At 45.0% G+C, this 16,492-nt stretch overlaps 1 protein-coding gene across 1 annotated transcript; it reads left to right on the top strand.

Moving 5' to 3' along the window:
* The first annotated feature begins 5,027 nt into the window (after positions 1-5,027).
* Positions 5,028-15,173, top strand: DMRTB1 (DMRT like family B with proline rich C-terminal 1). Its single transcript, XM_007062205.3, has 4 exons — positions 5,028-5,445; positions 7,334-7,566; positions 12,087-12,225; positions 15,070-15,173. The coding sequence occupies exons 1-4, from the start codon at positions 5,028-5,030 to the stop codon at positions 15,171-15,173; spliced, it is 894 nt and encodes a 297-aa protein (XP_007062267.2).
* The last annotated feature ends 1,319 nt before the right edge of the window (positions 15,174-16,492 follow it).

Here is a 16,492-nt window from a genome sequence, read left to right as displayed (position 1 = left end):
TCCATTTATCACATCTCTGGGATACCCTAAAGCCAGACATTGTCTCCACAACTTGGCTCTAAGCTCCTTTTCCTCCTGGGTTGGCTCTCGCTTGTTTTTATGTCCTTTAGATGGTGCCCCCTTGTTTCCCTGAAGGGAACGCATCTTAGCTTTGCCTGTCAGTGCTCTGATGTCTCCGAATTCTCTAAAGTATGACACCCGAAGGTTTAGCAGTGCCCGAAAGGTACTGTTATGTGCTGCAGCTTCTGATCTAAGGGACAGTGCCACAGCCCTATGGTTACTCGGAGCTCCCTTAAGCAGGGGTCTGAGATCCTCTACATTTACCTGACCCTCCCATGGACTTTCATAGGCTAACTCTTGAGGGTTTTGGCCAAGCATGCTAATGACAGCCACAGTTAATAGAACTGCTTTTACCTCATCTATGTTGGTCCAGTGCATTACTGTGGGTTCATCTCGGTCTGCTGGGTAAATTCCTCTTGCCCATCGACAAGCCAGAGACCAAAGTGTTTTAGGGGTGTTCCCCTCTGAGTGTTCCAGGAATATTCCTGCACCTAAGTTAAGGCGCTCAGTTTCTTGGGCTGTCAGGCGTATATATCCACCCCCAGTGTCCCAGAGGCGGACCAGCCACTCTATTATACCTTCCTCAGGCTTTTTAGCAAAATCTCCCTGGATTGTTTTTAACTCCATGGGAGTATATTGGCGGGTGGTAATTTTGGTAAAGTGTGTTGGAGCTTTACTCCCTTTTCCCTTTTTACCTCCCCTTTTTGTTTTTGAAGAGGTGGATGGATCATTATCATCCCCTTCTTCATCCAGCTCTGCCCCACTCAAATTTCCCTCATGTTCTTCTGATTTGTGATGTGTGATAGCTGGTCTTAATTTTACAGAGGGACCTTCCTCTTCAGAGGAGGGGGACTCATCTGCTGAATCCCAAATGTCTCCATCCCATTCCTCAGGGTCTAGCCAGAGAGCAGTCTCAACTTTAGCCCGGTTGATTCTGCGTGTTTTAGTCTCCAGCTTTTCCCTTCGTTCTATCCCTTCTTTCTCAATTAAGGGAAGTAATCTTTTCTGAAGATGTTCCATATCCCTATTCAGTGTTCTTACTCTGGTATCTAAATTCTGGCATTCCTTGCGCAGTGTGTCCCTTTCCTGTTGTAGCCTATTAAATTCTGTTGCCAGACTATGATAATCTTTACAGGCAGCTTGCCAAATGTTAGTAAGCAGCCATATACAAGCACCTTTTCCTTTCCCTTTCTTCATCTTACAGGCAGTTCTCCAGTTACAGAAATGCTGCCAGATCTCTGCTGGTTTTCCCCAATATTTCTCCAGCAGTTCTTTGCTCCACAGAGGATTTCCCCATCCCTCTTGGGTCAAACTTTTCTCTAGCTCAGGGAATTCTGTGGTGTTTATCATGACTGGTTTCATTGTGTTACTGTAGTGCAGCCTATATCACAATCCTGTTCGTGACGCCAAATCTGTTAGCCGATGGCCAGGGATGTTTGGTGAGGTGCCAGCTATGCCCGTTTATACCATCCGTGACTTTAACCGCTAGGACGCACTGTCCCTTCGCGGCGGGCAGCCCGGGCTAGGCTGACGGATGCCCCAAGGTCCTAACCACCCGTGACTTTAACTGCTAGAGCTCAGAGCTCCTTCGCAGCGGGCAGTCAACACTGACTGACAGGTGCCCCAATGGCAGCACTAAGAGCCTCTCCACACCCGTGACTTTAACTGCTAGAGCTCAGAGCTCCTTCGCAGCGGGCAGCCAGGATTGACTGACAGGTGCCCCAAGAGTTTGCCCCGTGGAGGCGGCACAACTCAACGCTAGGCTCTTAGTACTCTCACCTAATGGCCAGGCTTTATAGCCAAAACGGCTGAGGTTCTTTAATTGTGTTGGCTGCTTTACAGTAAACCAGAGAAACAAGTCAGGCTTATGCACAATGGTTACCAAAATTTATTAAACTAGATTCTAATCATGTGGTTACAAAATTGCTAGTGCCTACTTATTTAAATGTAGAGATGTTACACACACAAACAAGTTACAAAACAGAAGCCACAATCCCAAAGAAAAGAAAACAAAGTATAGAGCTCTATTTCAAAATATGTGTACACTAAAGATAGGAGATCAGGTGTGGGTGCTTCTTACCCTCCTTGCATCTCTCGATTCCAGCGGTGCCAAGCCAGGATCGGTCACTCAATTCCGCGGAAAGACGAATAAGGGACAAGGCTTAGGGACCCTCTTAGCTGCAGAAGCCTTGGGAGGCTGTCACTTATCTGACCAGCAGATAGATAGTGAAAAGCACTCAAAAATCATGGTGCTGTAGGTCCCATACTTATACCTCTGTACTCCTTTATTCTCTTTCTCCTTTCTTATGCCAAATTGGGGCTGGTCTGTCTGGGCGACGCCAGCTCTCGCAAGAGTAGTTCACACTTGCAAGGGAGAAACAATAAGTTTCGACTACTGGACACTTCTTTTATCAGGGTAAATATTTTCCCACCTAGGATGTTGGGGTGTGTGCATCACGCTATTTAGTAGGGGCTAAGAGCCATGTCTGTCACAGCTTCTCTGTCTGCTGTGAGCCTAATCGTTGTATATGTTCCCAGAGGCACATTGTCACAGCACACCTGTGCTTCTCACAGCTTCAAAGGCTGTGCTGGAATTTATGTTGAGTGCCCTGTTATTTTGGCTCCTGTGTTTCCAGCAATGCTGGTCTGAGGGGGGGCTGGCTGTCTGGCTACAGAACTCCGGGGTAAGGCCAGAAATTAGGAGTTCAGGGTGTGGGAGGGGGCTGTGGGAGGGGGTTGGGATGTTGGAGGGGGTGCGGAGTCTGGGAGGGAGTTTGGGTGCAGGATGAGGCACAGGGTGCAGGCGGTGCTTACCTCAGGCGGCTCCCAGAAGCAGCAACATCTCCCTCTGGCTCCTAGGTGGAGGCACAGCCAGGTGGCTCTGCGTGCTGCCCCTGCCTGCAGGTGGTGCCCCCGCAGCTCCCATTGGCTGGGGTTCCCGGCCAATAGGAGCTGCGCAGCTGGAGCTCGGGGCGGTGACAGCGCCCCCCCAGCCTCCCCTCTACCTAGGAGCCAGAGGGAGATGCTGACAGCTTCCTGGGAGCCACGCAGAGGCGGGCAGGCACCCTGCCTGCCCTGCTGCAGGCAGCGAACCAGACTTTTAAAGGCCCGGTCAGCAGTGCGGACAAGTTCCAACAGGGTCCCTTTTTGATCAGGCGTTCCGGTCAAAAACTGGATGCCTGACAAACCTATGTTTTATTGCAGTGTAGACATACCCTTTGAGGCCAGATTTTCAAAGCTAGTTGGGCACCTAAAGGTTTCAATAGCTGTCTTTTCAAAAGTGCCTAAGCAAGTTAGGCACCTAACTCTCAGATTTCAATGGGACTTAGGCGTCTAAGTCATTTGAGCACTCTTGAAAATTTTCCCTAAGCTAAGTCGGAAGACCCAGTGGAACTCACACATGAAAGTCACTTAGAATGACATTTTCAAAAGCTCCTAAGTGTCTGACAGGAGATTAGTTTCAAAGTCAGCAGCTTTTGTTACGATTTCCACCCAGAGGGGGTGGGAGGTGCATACAAGCCCTGCAAGGAAGGATCTATGTCACTTTGAAACATATTCTATTGCTTATTAAAACTCTCACAAAGCAACAAGAATAAATACTTCACCTTGTGACAATGCTCTTGAAGCTGATGCATAAATGAAGGACTATTTTATGGTTAACTGTTGCTTTACTTTAAACAGTTTTTTCTTTTAATGAAGGAAACGTAGAGGCCACTGACTCACCACAAGGTCACAAGGTTAACTCTTCTCATCTGAAAAAGATTTGCTGTATTCTCCCTTCCATTGCCTGGGGTTTAGCTTTGCCCTGAAAATGGGCTACTGTATACCAGTGCTAACCCAGTGGAACAGTAACAACACGGGTAGTTTTACAAGCAATATTGAAACTAGAGCATTATTACAAAGAGAGATAGATGGCTGGAGGAATTAGACATGCTTTCTGCCCTCGTCATGATACGCTGGATTAGATGAACATTGTAAAAAACAGAATGGGAAATCAGTATTTTTTCTACTGAAGGAGTGAGACTCTCTCTCCTGTTCAAGAAAAATACATTTGAGTTTGCAAAAAGGAACTGAAATAATGATTCCACTATAATAAGATGCATGCAAAATATGATGGTAACTGTGGGTGTGAAAAAAGGAAAGATTGCCTTTTAAATGAAAGGCAGAAAGGACCCAGAGTTGCCAACCCCCCAGGACTGTCCTGGAGTCTCCAGGAATTAAAGATTCATTTTTAATTAAAGATTGTGTCATGTGACGAAAACCTCCAGGAATATGTCCTACCAATATTGGCAACCCTAAAAGGACCCCAAGTAAATTCCGCTTTTATGGCCCAAAATACCCTTTTGCAACCACTGCTTTTGCATGTGTAAATCAGGTGTGTTACTATCCAATCTGCACATGCAAATGCAAGGGATGTGCCCACAAATGGTTGCTTGTGCAGAATCAGGAGTCACGGTTTTGCAAACTTGGCCCTGTATGTCTTCTTTTCAAAACCACACTGATTCATTGTCACATCTTGGACCTGCAAGTGCATGGAAAAGGGACGAAAGTCAACACGCTGCACTCACAACCCCAGCACAGTGCTTACTTCCATCCCCAGCAGGAGATCTGCCCACTTAGCCCTGCTGGAATGGAGGGCTCTATCTCAGAGTAGCTCTGGGCCCCACAGTGCTGGAGATGCCAGCTGCCGGAAAGTGCAGAACTGTTCTTGCCCAGATCCTTGGAGCATTGCTCTTCCCTCACCTGCTGCTGTCCCAGCAGCACTGAGATCTATGCACACTACCTCTTACTGGGAGCAGAGCTCAACTGCTCCTCCTTGCAGAAAGGCCAGCAGGCTCAGTTGCGACATTGTAGCTAGTGGTTGTGGGCACACCAAGGCTCTGCCCCGCCCTGCCCTGCCCCTGTGCTGAGCTTCTTCAAGTTCTGCTGCACATGGAGCTTTAGGCGCCTGCCTGGCTGGGGGTGCCATGGAGGCCGAGGCGGCAGCGATGGCAGAGAAGGCAGCTCTGCGCACCCCCAAGTGCTCCCGCTGCCGGAACCATGGCTTTGTGGTGCCAGTCAAGGGCCATACGGGCCACTGCCGCTGGAAGCTCTGCCCCTGCGACAAGTGTGCGCTCATCACAGAGCGCCAGAAGATCATGGCGGCTCAGAAGGCGATGCAGGGGCAGGACCCGGATGCCCCATCCAGAGAGACGTCTCCGCCTGTGGCCTGCACCCCGGTTCATGGGAAAGGTCGGAAGGTTCCTGCAGTTGGCCCCAACACCTCTGAACACAGCAGCCACGTGGTCATGTGTGAAGGAGCCAAGACCACCCCAGCAGCAAGCAGCAGAACCAGGACCCGCAGGGCACTACCTGCTCCCAGCTCCCCGCTCTTCGGGGACTTTGGTAGGGACCAGCTCAGCATTGGGGTGTCTGTTCCTTAGGCCTCCACTCAAGATGATTAACTTCTATCTCTGTGTCCATCTGTCTGTCTGTGTCCATCATTCAGTGTCTGTCCATCTATCAGTGGGTACTGTTGGGTCAGTGTCTGTCCATCCATCGTCCATGCCTGTCTAGTGCCTCTGAAATCTTTAGGTCCCAGGTGTCCTGTTCCCCAGGGCTGTTGAAGCTGCTCTCACTCTACTTCCCCGTTCCGGGGACATGTTTTCAGGCAAGTGTGTTTTGTATGCAGTGCTGCACTTATTGTTGGTTTTGCAAAGTTTCCAAGCTGTGCTCATGGACTTTGTAGCTGTAGGAACCACTGTAGGCAGCTCCTCAGCTTGTTTCCTTGTTGCAAAGATAGATTCATGCTACTAGTCCTTGTTTAAGAGGGAAATGAGTCTGTGACAAGATCCTGATTATTCAGTAGAGCACCCTGAGCACTTTCTTCTGAGCTGTTATTATTTTTACATTTACAAACATGCCCTCCAGCAAAAGAAAAAGAAAAAAAACCCACAGAAAAACAGAAAGTACAGATAAATTGGGGAGTTTCTGCTGGAGTTGTTTAGAGCAGGCATTTTATGGTGGCAACATAAAAAAAGAGAAGGAAAGCTCCTGGGCTGGATTTATATAGCACAGACTAGATTTGGCTAGAATCAGTTGATGTAAAAGTTTATTTTGTATTTAAGAACAGAAAATAGAATGTAGAGATGGAAAATTCCTATGATCATTTAGTCCATCACTTCTGACATTGTTCTATACACAGTAGAGTCTGTAGAGTGTGCCTTGTCTAATCCATTATTATTATTTATTAAGACTCCCACTGACCACAGTAGTCATTCGACTGGGACCCTGGAGAGCTAACAATCTAGAAGACAAGGCAAGAAAGACCAGATGCTCTGAGAGATGGGGAGGAAGGAATCGCTTTAGATAGTTCCAGCCCTGCCTCATCTACCAACGATTATTTAATTTTTATGCGTATGGGCCTCACAGGAGAAGTGGGCTTTCAGGAGGGATTTGAATGGATGAGGCCTTGAGACACAGATATAGTCTAGTCATAGACAATTGGGATTCCACTACTTTGGAAGATCACTTTGTGAACAAGACTTTTTTTAATAGCAAAATACAGTGGTTCTTTGAAAATTAACTCTGTAGAAATGAAACCAGGTAGGTGAGGTAAATATCTTTTACTGGAGCAACTTCTGTTGGTGGAGCTTCAAGCCTCACAGCTCTGCAGGTGACCCGAGGTCAAGAAAGAGCTCTGTGAAGCTCAAAAACTTGTCCCTTCCACCAACAGAAGTTGGTCCAATAAAAGATATTACCTCACCTACCTTGTCTTTCTCATATCCTGGGACCAACTGCAAACAACTCTGTAGAAATGACAGCTATCACAGGGTACAGAGCTCTTTATTCCCTCTCATTGATTTCAGTATTAAATTTTACTTGATTTACAAGTCTAAAAGTGATTATTTTCTAACTGTTGCCACAGGAAACTAGAAATCAAACTGTTTGTCATACCTGTTAGGTAGCAGAAGTATTAGAGATTCTGCAGTCAGTAGTTTGCTGACAACTTGGTTCAGGATGCATAAGGCAGACTTTGCTCTCCCAAAGCTGTATTAACCTGTCTTCCATCACTGTTGAGCTCCCTTCTTTCCTCCCCAATCCTAATTTTCTAATTTAAAAAAAAAGAAATTGAATAAGAAGTGAATGTAAAACCAAAGGGCCAGATTCTGCCTTCCGTTGCACTGGCTGAGGACAGATTTTGGCACCATGACTCTCTATTTCTATTTACCTTCAAACTGTTTGCAGTGATATTTTTGCTTGTTTTTATTTTTCCTCGCCGCTGGTTTCATAGCCCATCCTGCTTTGCCTCAAGAATGTGTTGTCAGCCCAGAATACCTAGAGAGAGAACCTCCAAAACTGTATCCTGGGTACTCTGGTATGTACTCATACCACCCATTCCCCATGGGCTTTGCCATCAATCAGCCCAGCTGCAGAGGAGCACCAGTGTCTCCAGGGATCCCCCTTCAAAGAGGTTTCAGACATGTCCCTAGCAACCATGGACCAGGGAGTGCTGGTCCTCTGTCAGTAAGTAGTGGTTTCTTTTAATTGCTGCTGAATACATTGCTCTTTGTATTGTAGGATGCAATCTTGCCATTAGAGTAGCCATGACAAGTTAGCCTGGCCACTAATTACTTCAGTGGTATCTTGATACATAAGCTGATCAAAACAGGCATAAATAATAATGTTAAAGGTCTGACCTGAACCTAGAAAAATCAAATGGGTTCAAAGTTGTGGGCCAGATTCTGCAAGCCCTCTGAGCTCACAGCTCTTGTCGACTTCGGTGGCATTTCTGTGTGCAGAAGCCTTGAAGGATAAAGATTTGGAGGGAAAATTAACCACTAAAATGTGACCAGTTTGTGTCAGCATAGCTATCACAAAATGTCTCCTGGGTTCCCCAGTGAAATCCTCTTAATATAGCAGGGACTGCCCCCCCAGGACAACTGGCTGCCTGGTGGAAGTTATGGCATAGGAAAGATCCAGAGTGGGACAGATCAGGAGCTGGCCAGAATTGGGAGAGGGCAGATCCGGTGTGGGAGAAGGCAGTACTACTCCACTGTGATCATAGGCACCGACTTCCTCAGTTCCCCAGGGGAGGGGGAGTGCTCGACCGCTGCTCCGCCCCAAGCCCCACCCCCACTCCATCCCACCCCCGGGAGCACCCATGGAGTCAGCACCTATGACTGTGATTCCCATCTGCTGCAACCCCCTGGGGCTGTGACAGGCAGGAGCAATTTAGGGGATCTCTATAGCTGCCCTAGCCTATGTCTTAGCCTCTAGCAACAGCAAAATAGGAGCAGCAAGAGTAACTTCTCTTCTGCCACTGCATCAGACAGGGATGAATCTGACCCTAAAATTGTAGATCCGTGTTTAAATGTGTCTTGCTGTAGCCATATGTATGGTATCTTAGGTCATTGTGGCAAAAACCTGACATCTGAGACACTGCCAAGCAGCCTTTTTGGTTGTTGTTTTTTTTAAAATAAAAATATTTTAACAATTAACAGAAATGGGATTGGCAAATTTAAAAAAAAAAACACAGTTAAAGCAGTGTTTTGTTTGGATTTAAATAAACTGTGTCCCCCTGCATGTTTGCAAGCCAAATGTGCAGCAGTGTGCTACTGTGTGGGAATCAGAAAGTGGCACTGACAAGAAACATGAAAAGTGAAATGGACTAATCCATTTAGGGTCTCCAAAGTGAGAGAACTGCAAAAAAAAAATTAAATTCTTTTTTAAAAATATTAACAGCATAAATGGTGAAAAGTATATGGATTTTCCCACCAGTCTAAAATAGTTATGTATTGTTAATCACACAGGTAAGAAAAATAGTAATAATGTATTTATACCTATAGTGCTTTTCATTAGTAGAGCTCAAAGTGCTTTACAAAGGAGATCACTATTATTATCAATAGCTTTTCACAAATACCAGTATATGATAAAAAGCCTGTACTTTCATATTTTTCTGTATTAATTTTTTGTACCTTTCTTTTGGAGAGGGAGGAAATCTCTCTGGTTCCCCTTCATTTTTCTTTTATTCCGCCACCAAATCCTTCAAAGAGGGTTTAACTTGATTCCCAGCAGAGCCTATGAATCTTGCTTCTGTGTGAGACTGAGGGGTTGCTTTGAGAGCAACAGTGTGTGTGAAAACTTTGCCACCCAGTTATGGCACAGTAGAGGGAAATGTGATGCTAAATAGTGAGCCTTCTGCTCTTCCCTCTGCTGCTCTGGAAGGTGGGAGTAGAGGCCAGGTTAAAAAAAAAAATCAGCAGAAAATTTCAGCAAAAATGGAAAGAAATTAGCTTTTGTCTAATTTCATAACAGACAACTTTGATTTTCTGGCAAAAATTCAAAAACAAATTTCAATAAAAACTGAAATATTTTGATTCAGAAATGCTGTTGTGGTGTCTCATGGGATTTGTATTTCAGGTGCTCCATATTCCCATTCTCATCTATAGGCTGGGCTCCCTGGTTGAACAACATCTCTCACAATGACCCTGGTCTCCCCTGGAGGGGGATGCACTACCTTGGTGCATCATGGGAGGTGTAGTCCCAAGGAGCACAGCACTGAGAGGAGAATGGGGACATGGGAATTGCAGTACATTTGCTTATGAGGCGCTACAGCAGCATGTGTAATTAAAATATTTCTGGTTTGGGGCATTTGGTTTCTCAACAAAAACTGAAATTTTTTGCAGAAAGTAGACACTTTACCTGAAAAAAATGTGTTCTACTGAAAATTAATTTTCCATCCAAAAACACTTTCAACAGAACATTTTTGAACAGCCTACTCAGAAGTCAGCTGGAGGGGGAAGCTGGTGAGGAATGGGTCAGCGGGGAAGGGAATCTCGGGAGGCCCAGAACCCAGGCTGCAACCTGAATGTCTACACAGCAATTAAACAGCCCCTTAGCCTGAGCCCGACCCCATGAACCTGAGTCAGCTGACGTGGGCCAGCCACCGGTGTTTAATTGCAACATAGACATACCTTCAGTCTTTGTCCTCAAAGGAAACCTGCACAGTACCTTCAAAAGATGAGCCTGGGAGCTTAAATTCAGAACTTTTCTAGACACTTAAGCTATGTCTACACTACAGAGCTTACAGTAGCACAACCATACCAATGCAGCTGTGCCACTGTAAGATCTCTTGTAGCCCCTCTATGCCGACAGGAGAGAGCTCTCCCATCGGCATAATTAAACCACCCACAATGAGCGACGGTAGCTATGTTAGTAGGAATAGATCTCCCGCCGACACAGCGCTAAGCACACTACCACATACGCTGGCATAATTATGTCGCTCAGGGGGATGGAATATTCACATCCCCAAGCGACATAAATTTTGCCAACATAAGTGGTACTGTAGTCAAAGCCTAAGAATCTTGGACTCAATAGAAATACTGGTTTTATGTCTCATTATAACAACCTGTAACCTACTAACCCATCTTTGTCATGTTACTGCAGAGGTGTTAATAGCCTACTCCATTTTGAATGGTCCCTTGCAACATGTGTTAACACCCTGCTTAACAATCTGCTCCACCTCGTATTTAGCTTTGACGCTCTGATTACCTTTCCCAGCCCTGAAGAGCCTGCTGTAGCTCAAAGGCTTGTCTCTGGGCTTATCTACACTTAAAATGCTACAGCGGCACAGCTGGGCTGCTGTAGCGCTTCAGTGTAGACACTGCCTACGCCAGTGGTTCACAACCTTTTTTTACCCAGAAACTTTAAAGCTTTTATAGAAAAACCTGCGGACCATCAACCAGAGGCAACGTGTAGAGGGGTGCTCCCAAATTTCTGCCTTCCATTTGGCCCTGCTCCCTGAAGTGCTGATGTAACAGGGCAGAGAAGTGGTATATCTCCTTGGCTAGCTGCTGCCTGTTCATGGAGTCACTGGCTGTTAGGCAGACCCGTCTGATGGCAGGGGGAGATCTCTCTTCAGCAGTGACACTGCAATTTTTGATTTGCGCCCCACCCCCAACCCAGACAGCCTGGGTGCCCTCTGAGATGAGTCAAGGGGTGGCGGTGGCACTCCCTCCCCAAGTCCAAGCCCTGGCAGGTGAAGCCCAGTCCTTGGTGGCACCCCTGAAAACTGCTGCTTGAGAATCAGTGTCTATGTCAAAGGGCGGGGTTTTCCCTTCAGTGTAGGTAATCCATCTCTCTGACAGGTGGTAGCTAGGTTGAGAGAAGAATTTTTCATTCACCTTATGCTGTCTACCCATGGACGCAGGTTGGCTTAACGACACTGCTCAGGGGTGTGGATTTTTCACATCCCCTGACCGACATAGTGAAATTGACCTACTTTTCTAGTGTAGAGCAGGCCTGTCTCTTCCATCAACAGACGTTGGTCCAGTACAAGATACTGGACCCACTTTGTCTCTCTTGAATCCAATTATGCATGCATATAAGTACCTACTTCCATGTGTTACTGTGCCAGTCTCCAGCCATTGCTAACAGATGTTCACTTTTATGAGGACATCAAAACAAAAAACAAAACAGGAAACAACTGAACTGCGGATTAAAAGTGGCTCCTGCATGTGCACAGTAATGACTGACTTTTCATAAATTTTCGTACGACTCATTTGGCATTAAGGATCCCTAATACAAACCAGGAAATAAGTCACCAGCAGCTGCTGTTTTTTAGTTATGGAGCCAGGGTAGTACCTGGAAATATGGATTTTAATTCAGTGTCTCATTAATAACAAGCATTTCCTGCATTTGTTGTGTTCTATGCTGCAGGTGTATTTGGGACAAATCATTAAGTCTTTACTCAGACACTCATATTCCATTGCTGGTGTAAAACTTATATTCGACAGGTAGGCTGCCTTCAATGAAGTTTTGCCTGAATAAGAATTCTGTGATTTCCCCTGTAGCAGGGTTTTAACAAGAGAAAAACAAACAGAAAAATACTGACCAGTGAAGTAAATTATGGCTTTTCATTTTAACACATCATATGTAATGCCACTGATTTCACTGCATTTGGTCTGGAAGTGAGGGTGGTGGTTTGATAGGGTGGTTAAGGCAATATCTGGACTGAAGGAGCTTTGTTTTATGTGTTCGTGCAGATGCAAGATGCAGGTGGAGATTTCCAACAAGGTTACTACCCTACCCTTCCTCAATTTATACCTCCGGGCTTTCTGCCAGGGATTCACTACATTCCACCACCCCTGCCACTTCTGGCTGAAACACCCAAGGAACCATCTGGTAAGTAAGTGCAAGGTGAGCGACATTATGCATAAAGCATATCAGATCTCAGGGAGCTGTTTTATATAGTAAAATGTCTGATGTGTCCTGCTCATTGGTATGTAAAATACAACAAAAGCTCTCAACTATATTGTTTTCATTTTTGGTTGGTAAATTCTGTGCATTTGTATCTCCCTTACTGACTATATCATGGCCCACTAAAATCAACAGGAATTTTGTGCCTGGAAGGACAGCAGAATTTGACCTTTATTATCTGTAATAAAACCTCTCAAATGGCTCTAATTTTCATCCCAAAGTTGCATACATTCCACACAAATACAGTGGCCTCTCACTGTTGTAGTTGAAAATGATGTACATCAGTAACAATAATTTCTTCAGAAACTGAGATCACAGAAAGTTGTACACACCAAAGGGCTATATCCCACAGCAATTTACATTTTCTGCTTGAATAATTTTTATATTCCTCAGTTTGGGTCTTTGTCAAATGTTGCGTCCCAAATTTGGGGCATGGCAGGTATGTCTGTAATGATTTTTTTTAATTTCGGACAAGGTTTCTATCCAAATACAGCCATTTGTGGCCACAAGAGGGAAGAACTGCTCAAAGAATAAATCACCAGTATCAAGAGAATGAAGCACTTGGGTTATGTCAAGCTCTAGTTCAAAATATTTGTATGTGCACTTCTATATTTCAGTGCTTGGCTTATTAGAGAAAAATGAGAATCTGATTAAATGCCGTGTTCTTGTGACAGATGATTTACAAATAATATCCCTTTTTCCTACTGGGAAAAGTCCAGTATCTCTTGAGTAGAGGTGAGGAGTAAACAGAAGAGTACATCATCTTCATTGCATCAAATAATAGTGATTGTGGCTAGTCATAGTATGTGAAATAGTTGAGAGTTTGTGAGGATTTTTACTGTAATCATCAACATTATTTCATTTGAATCAATCATTAGAGACAGAGATGGACCCAGAGAGCAAGGTTTGGTTTCAAACTTTTCCTGGGTTGGGGGGTATTTGTTGGATTAGAAGTTCCGGCTCAGGCCAGTTTCAGGGATAGCCTAAGCCATAAAGGTCAGCTCTTGAATCAAACTTTCCTAGAGTTCCAGGATACTAGGGGGCTGGATTGGGAGCCATAGTTCAGAATCAGGGTTCAATTTCTAGTTCTGGTTCATCGCTAGTTAGAAGCCAGCCTGAATAGTTAGAAATTCTGCACTCAGGTACCTGTCTGGAGCTCACATTGAAATCAGTGGGACACCCCAACATGTACCTGACAGTAGAATTTGATTCTAAGTACAGGACTTCCTGGTATCGATCTTAAAGGGCCAGTGTCCTCATTTAGCACTTTTGTGTTTTTTTCTTTCAGGGTGAGGAATATAGGGAAAATTGACTCAGCCATATTGTACTTCAGCTTCAGGGGGAATAGGACTGTCAATGGTGAATCAGTGAGGGATTATTTCTGTAGGTTACAAAATAGCTTTTCAGCAGAAGATACAGAATGAGAGGGGCTACAGTGAAACTAAACAGTGTTTGATCCCATTTTTCAAGATGCATTTTGTTCTGGTTTCAAATCCGGTGAAAGACTAACAAATAGTGAAGAAACAAAGTGAAAAACCCTCTCAAAATCAGAGCAGACAGACCCATAGGGATCTTGTCAAGTTCAAACTTACTTTGTTAGATCATTTGTCCAAAGGGATCTGCTGGACTCAGGTCAAACTGGGGCAGTCAAGGTGACAGGGGCTCCTCCTGTAGTCTTTGGCAAAGTAATTAGGAGAAAACTGATATAGAAAAGTACAGCAGGAAAAAAATATGCCACTGAGCCTCTGGCCTGATGGAAATTCCAAGACAAAGGGAGCTACAAACATCATAGCAGAAAAGGCTTCTCCTCGGCTAACAACAGCTGCTGGAAAGTCTTGAATCATAGGCCTTCCAGCTAAATGACCACAGTCTGTATTCATTCCTCAGTCAGGTTTTATAATGGTGACTTGTAATATATACCATGTTATTATAAAATTTAATATCACAGTAATTCTTTTGACATAAGAGATACTATGCTGTAACTCTTGCTAACTTTCCCAATTTGCCCACCAATGCTCGTGCTGAGTAGTATCTGAGGGCAGAAGCTGTTAACAGGTTTTTTTTTCTTTAAAGAACAGTGCTATGTTGGCGGGAGAGCCACTTATTGGGGATGGATTAATTAAGTTGATGGAAGTGCTCTCTCCCTTCTTCTTAGAGCAGCTACACTAGAGAGTTTACAACTGCGCTGCTGTAAGCTCTCTAGTGTAGCCACAGCCGAAGAAAGAATTGTCTTATGTAGGAAAAGGAGAGAGCTTTAAATACAAACTAGCAAGTCAACATTATGAATTAAGGACTGAGGTCTCCTACTTATTTCCTTCTGTTTTATGTTCTGTTTATTCAGTCAAGGCTTTTGCACCTTCAGAATTGAAAAAGTGTATATAGTGGGCATGCGATAAGGCCCACTGTCATCAAGGCTGTAAAACAGCTCGCATTACAATCCTGTTTTCATATGCACTTAAATTCCTAAAATACTTGCCAAGAGGGAAATTCATGCCCTTTGCCATTTTAAAACAGTCTCGCTGCACTTCTTTAGACATGGCTGCAGCAAAATCAGCTGGTGTTTGAAATATGAACCTTGACCTAGACAGCCATAGTCCTCATGATCTCAAGTGCCTTTGCCTTGGTTGAGGGAAAAACTCGTTTGGATTAACTAAAGTTATTTTATATTGAGCATTCACCGCTAAAAATTTTGAGTTCTATTGGATGTAATGTCAATTTAATTCCAATTTAAAAAGTACTACAGTGTTATATTCTGCTTTTGTGTTTTAGCTGGCACCACTGATAGCCGGGATTCTGGGGTGATCTGTGAATGCAGCCAGCCATCTCCTCAGGAAGAAACCAATGGAGACCATGCCACGTATTCTAAACACTAAATGTATGTACGTGTACTAGGGAACAGCTGCGGAGCATGCACCACTCTCTCTCAGAGAGAATATCATTAGTTAATTTTGGGCTAGATTGACACTAGCCCTAATGCAACCACATAGGGCAGAAGAGGGGAGTAAGCCCCCTACATCACTTCACAGTTGCATTAGGGCTACTATAAACACAGTTCTGGCTCCCTTGCTGCGTACAGCCCCAGGGCTGCCATTGCTCCACTGGCTCCTACCTTACCAATGGGGCAAATCTTTCCCAGGGTTACAGTAAATTACTCCCTTCTGAAGCAAGTGGAGATGAGGGGAGGAATTGTGACTTCAAGGTACAGTGCCTTCCCTGAGGCTTCTCTTGGGGCTTGTCTACACTACAGGTTATGTTGGTATAAACTTATGTTGCTCAGGGGTGTGAATAAGCCACTCCCCTGAGCAATGTACATTATACCGATGTAAGTGCCAGTGTAAACAGGGCTGTGGCCCAGGAGAACTTCTCCTGCCGACATCACTACTGCTGCTCGCGGAGGTGGTTTTATTATGCTGATGGGAGAGCTCTCTCCCGTCAGCACAGAGCACCTTCACCAGACGCAGTGCAGGAGACTAGCCCTTAGTGACACCCCATGGTTGGGGGCTGAGCATAAAGGCTCAATCTAGCCCTTTTATGTTTAAGGCATTGTTCAAAGGGGCATTGTTTGTAGGTCTGTTTGCTACCAAGAAAAGCTGGTTCTGAATATTGTGGAACAGTTAAGTGATGAGATTTAGTGTCTGAAAATTGGGTGATGGGGAGAGGAAGGTTTTGGCAGCTGATACATGTAGCAGAGTCAGGGCTTGATACACTGGAGTTCAGGTGGGCTTTGGAAGCTGGAAGCGTAATAGGTTAGGGGGACTTGTCAGTGAGGCAGTGGAAATAGTTTTGGGGAGGGTCTGATCTTCTATACTGACATCCAGGGCCCCCTCATCACCTTCCAGATGAACTCGAGGCCCTGCTGCCTTTACAGGGCACCTTCACTTTAAATTGTGAGCATTATGGCACATAGTTAAGTCTGGTCGCTCAATCTCCAGGATTTTGTGTGCCCGAGACACCCTGTACATCAGTTCCAGGGAAACACACTATGCTGGGAGCCCACACAGTGGAAGCTGGCCACCAGATTTGATTTAAGGGGGTGTATGGGTTGCCCAATATAAATGGATTGGAATTGCATGGTGAACTACATAAAATGTGGAGAGATTAGCTAGCCAACTGGTTATGAAGTAACTAGGGCAAAACACCAGTTTCAATAATAAATCAGCTAAACCAGAACGTATCACCATCTATGGACAAT

Source organism: Chelonia mydas, chromosome 8, assembly GCF_015237465.2.
Source record: "Chelonia mydas isolate rCheMyd1 chromosome 8, rCheMyd1.pri.v2, whole genome shotgun sequence".
In the NCBI taxonomy this organism is placed as follows: Eukaryota; Metazoa; Chordata; order Testudines; family Cheloniidae; genus Chelonia; species Chelonia mydas.
This window is presented reverse-complemented; position numbering and strand designations above follow the sequence as displayed.

What these genes read in the sequence shown, in the direction of transcription:
- DMRTB1 (XM_007062205.3), top strand. Translation starts at nt 5,028, where the DNA reads ATGGAGGCCGAGGCGGCAGCGATGGCAGAGAAGGCAGCTCTGCGCACC. An exon ending in GGAGTGCTGGTCCTCTGTCA is followed by an intron (nt 7,567 to 12,086) that starts GTAAGTAGTGGT and finishes GTGTTCGTGCAG; the next exon opens with ATGCAAGATGCAGGTGGAGA. An exon ending in AACACCCAAGGAACCATCTG is followed by an intron (nt 12,226 to 15,069) that starts GTAAGTAAGTGC and finishes TTTGTGTTTTAG; the next exon opens with CTGGCACCACTGATAGCCGG.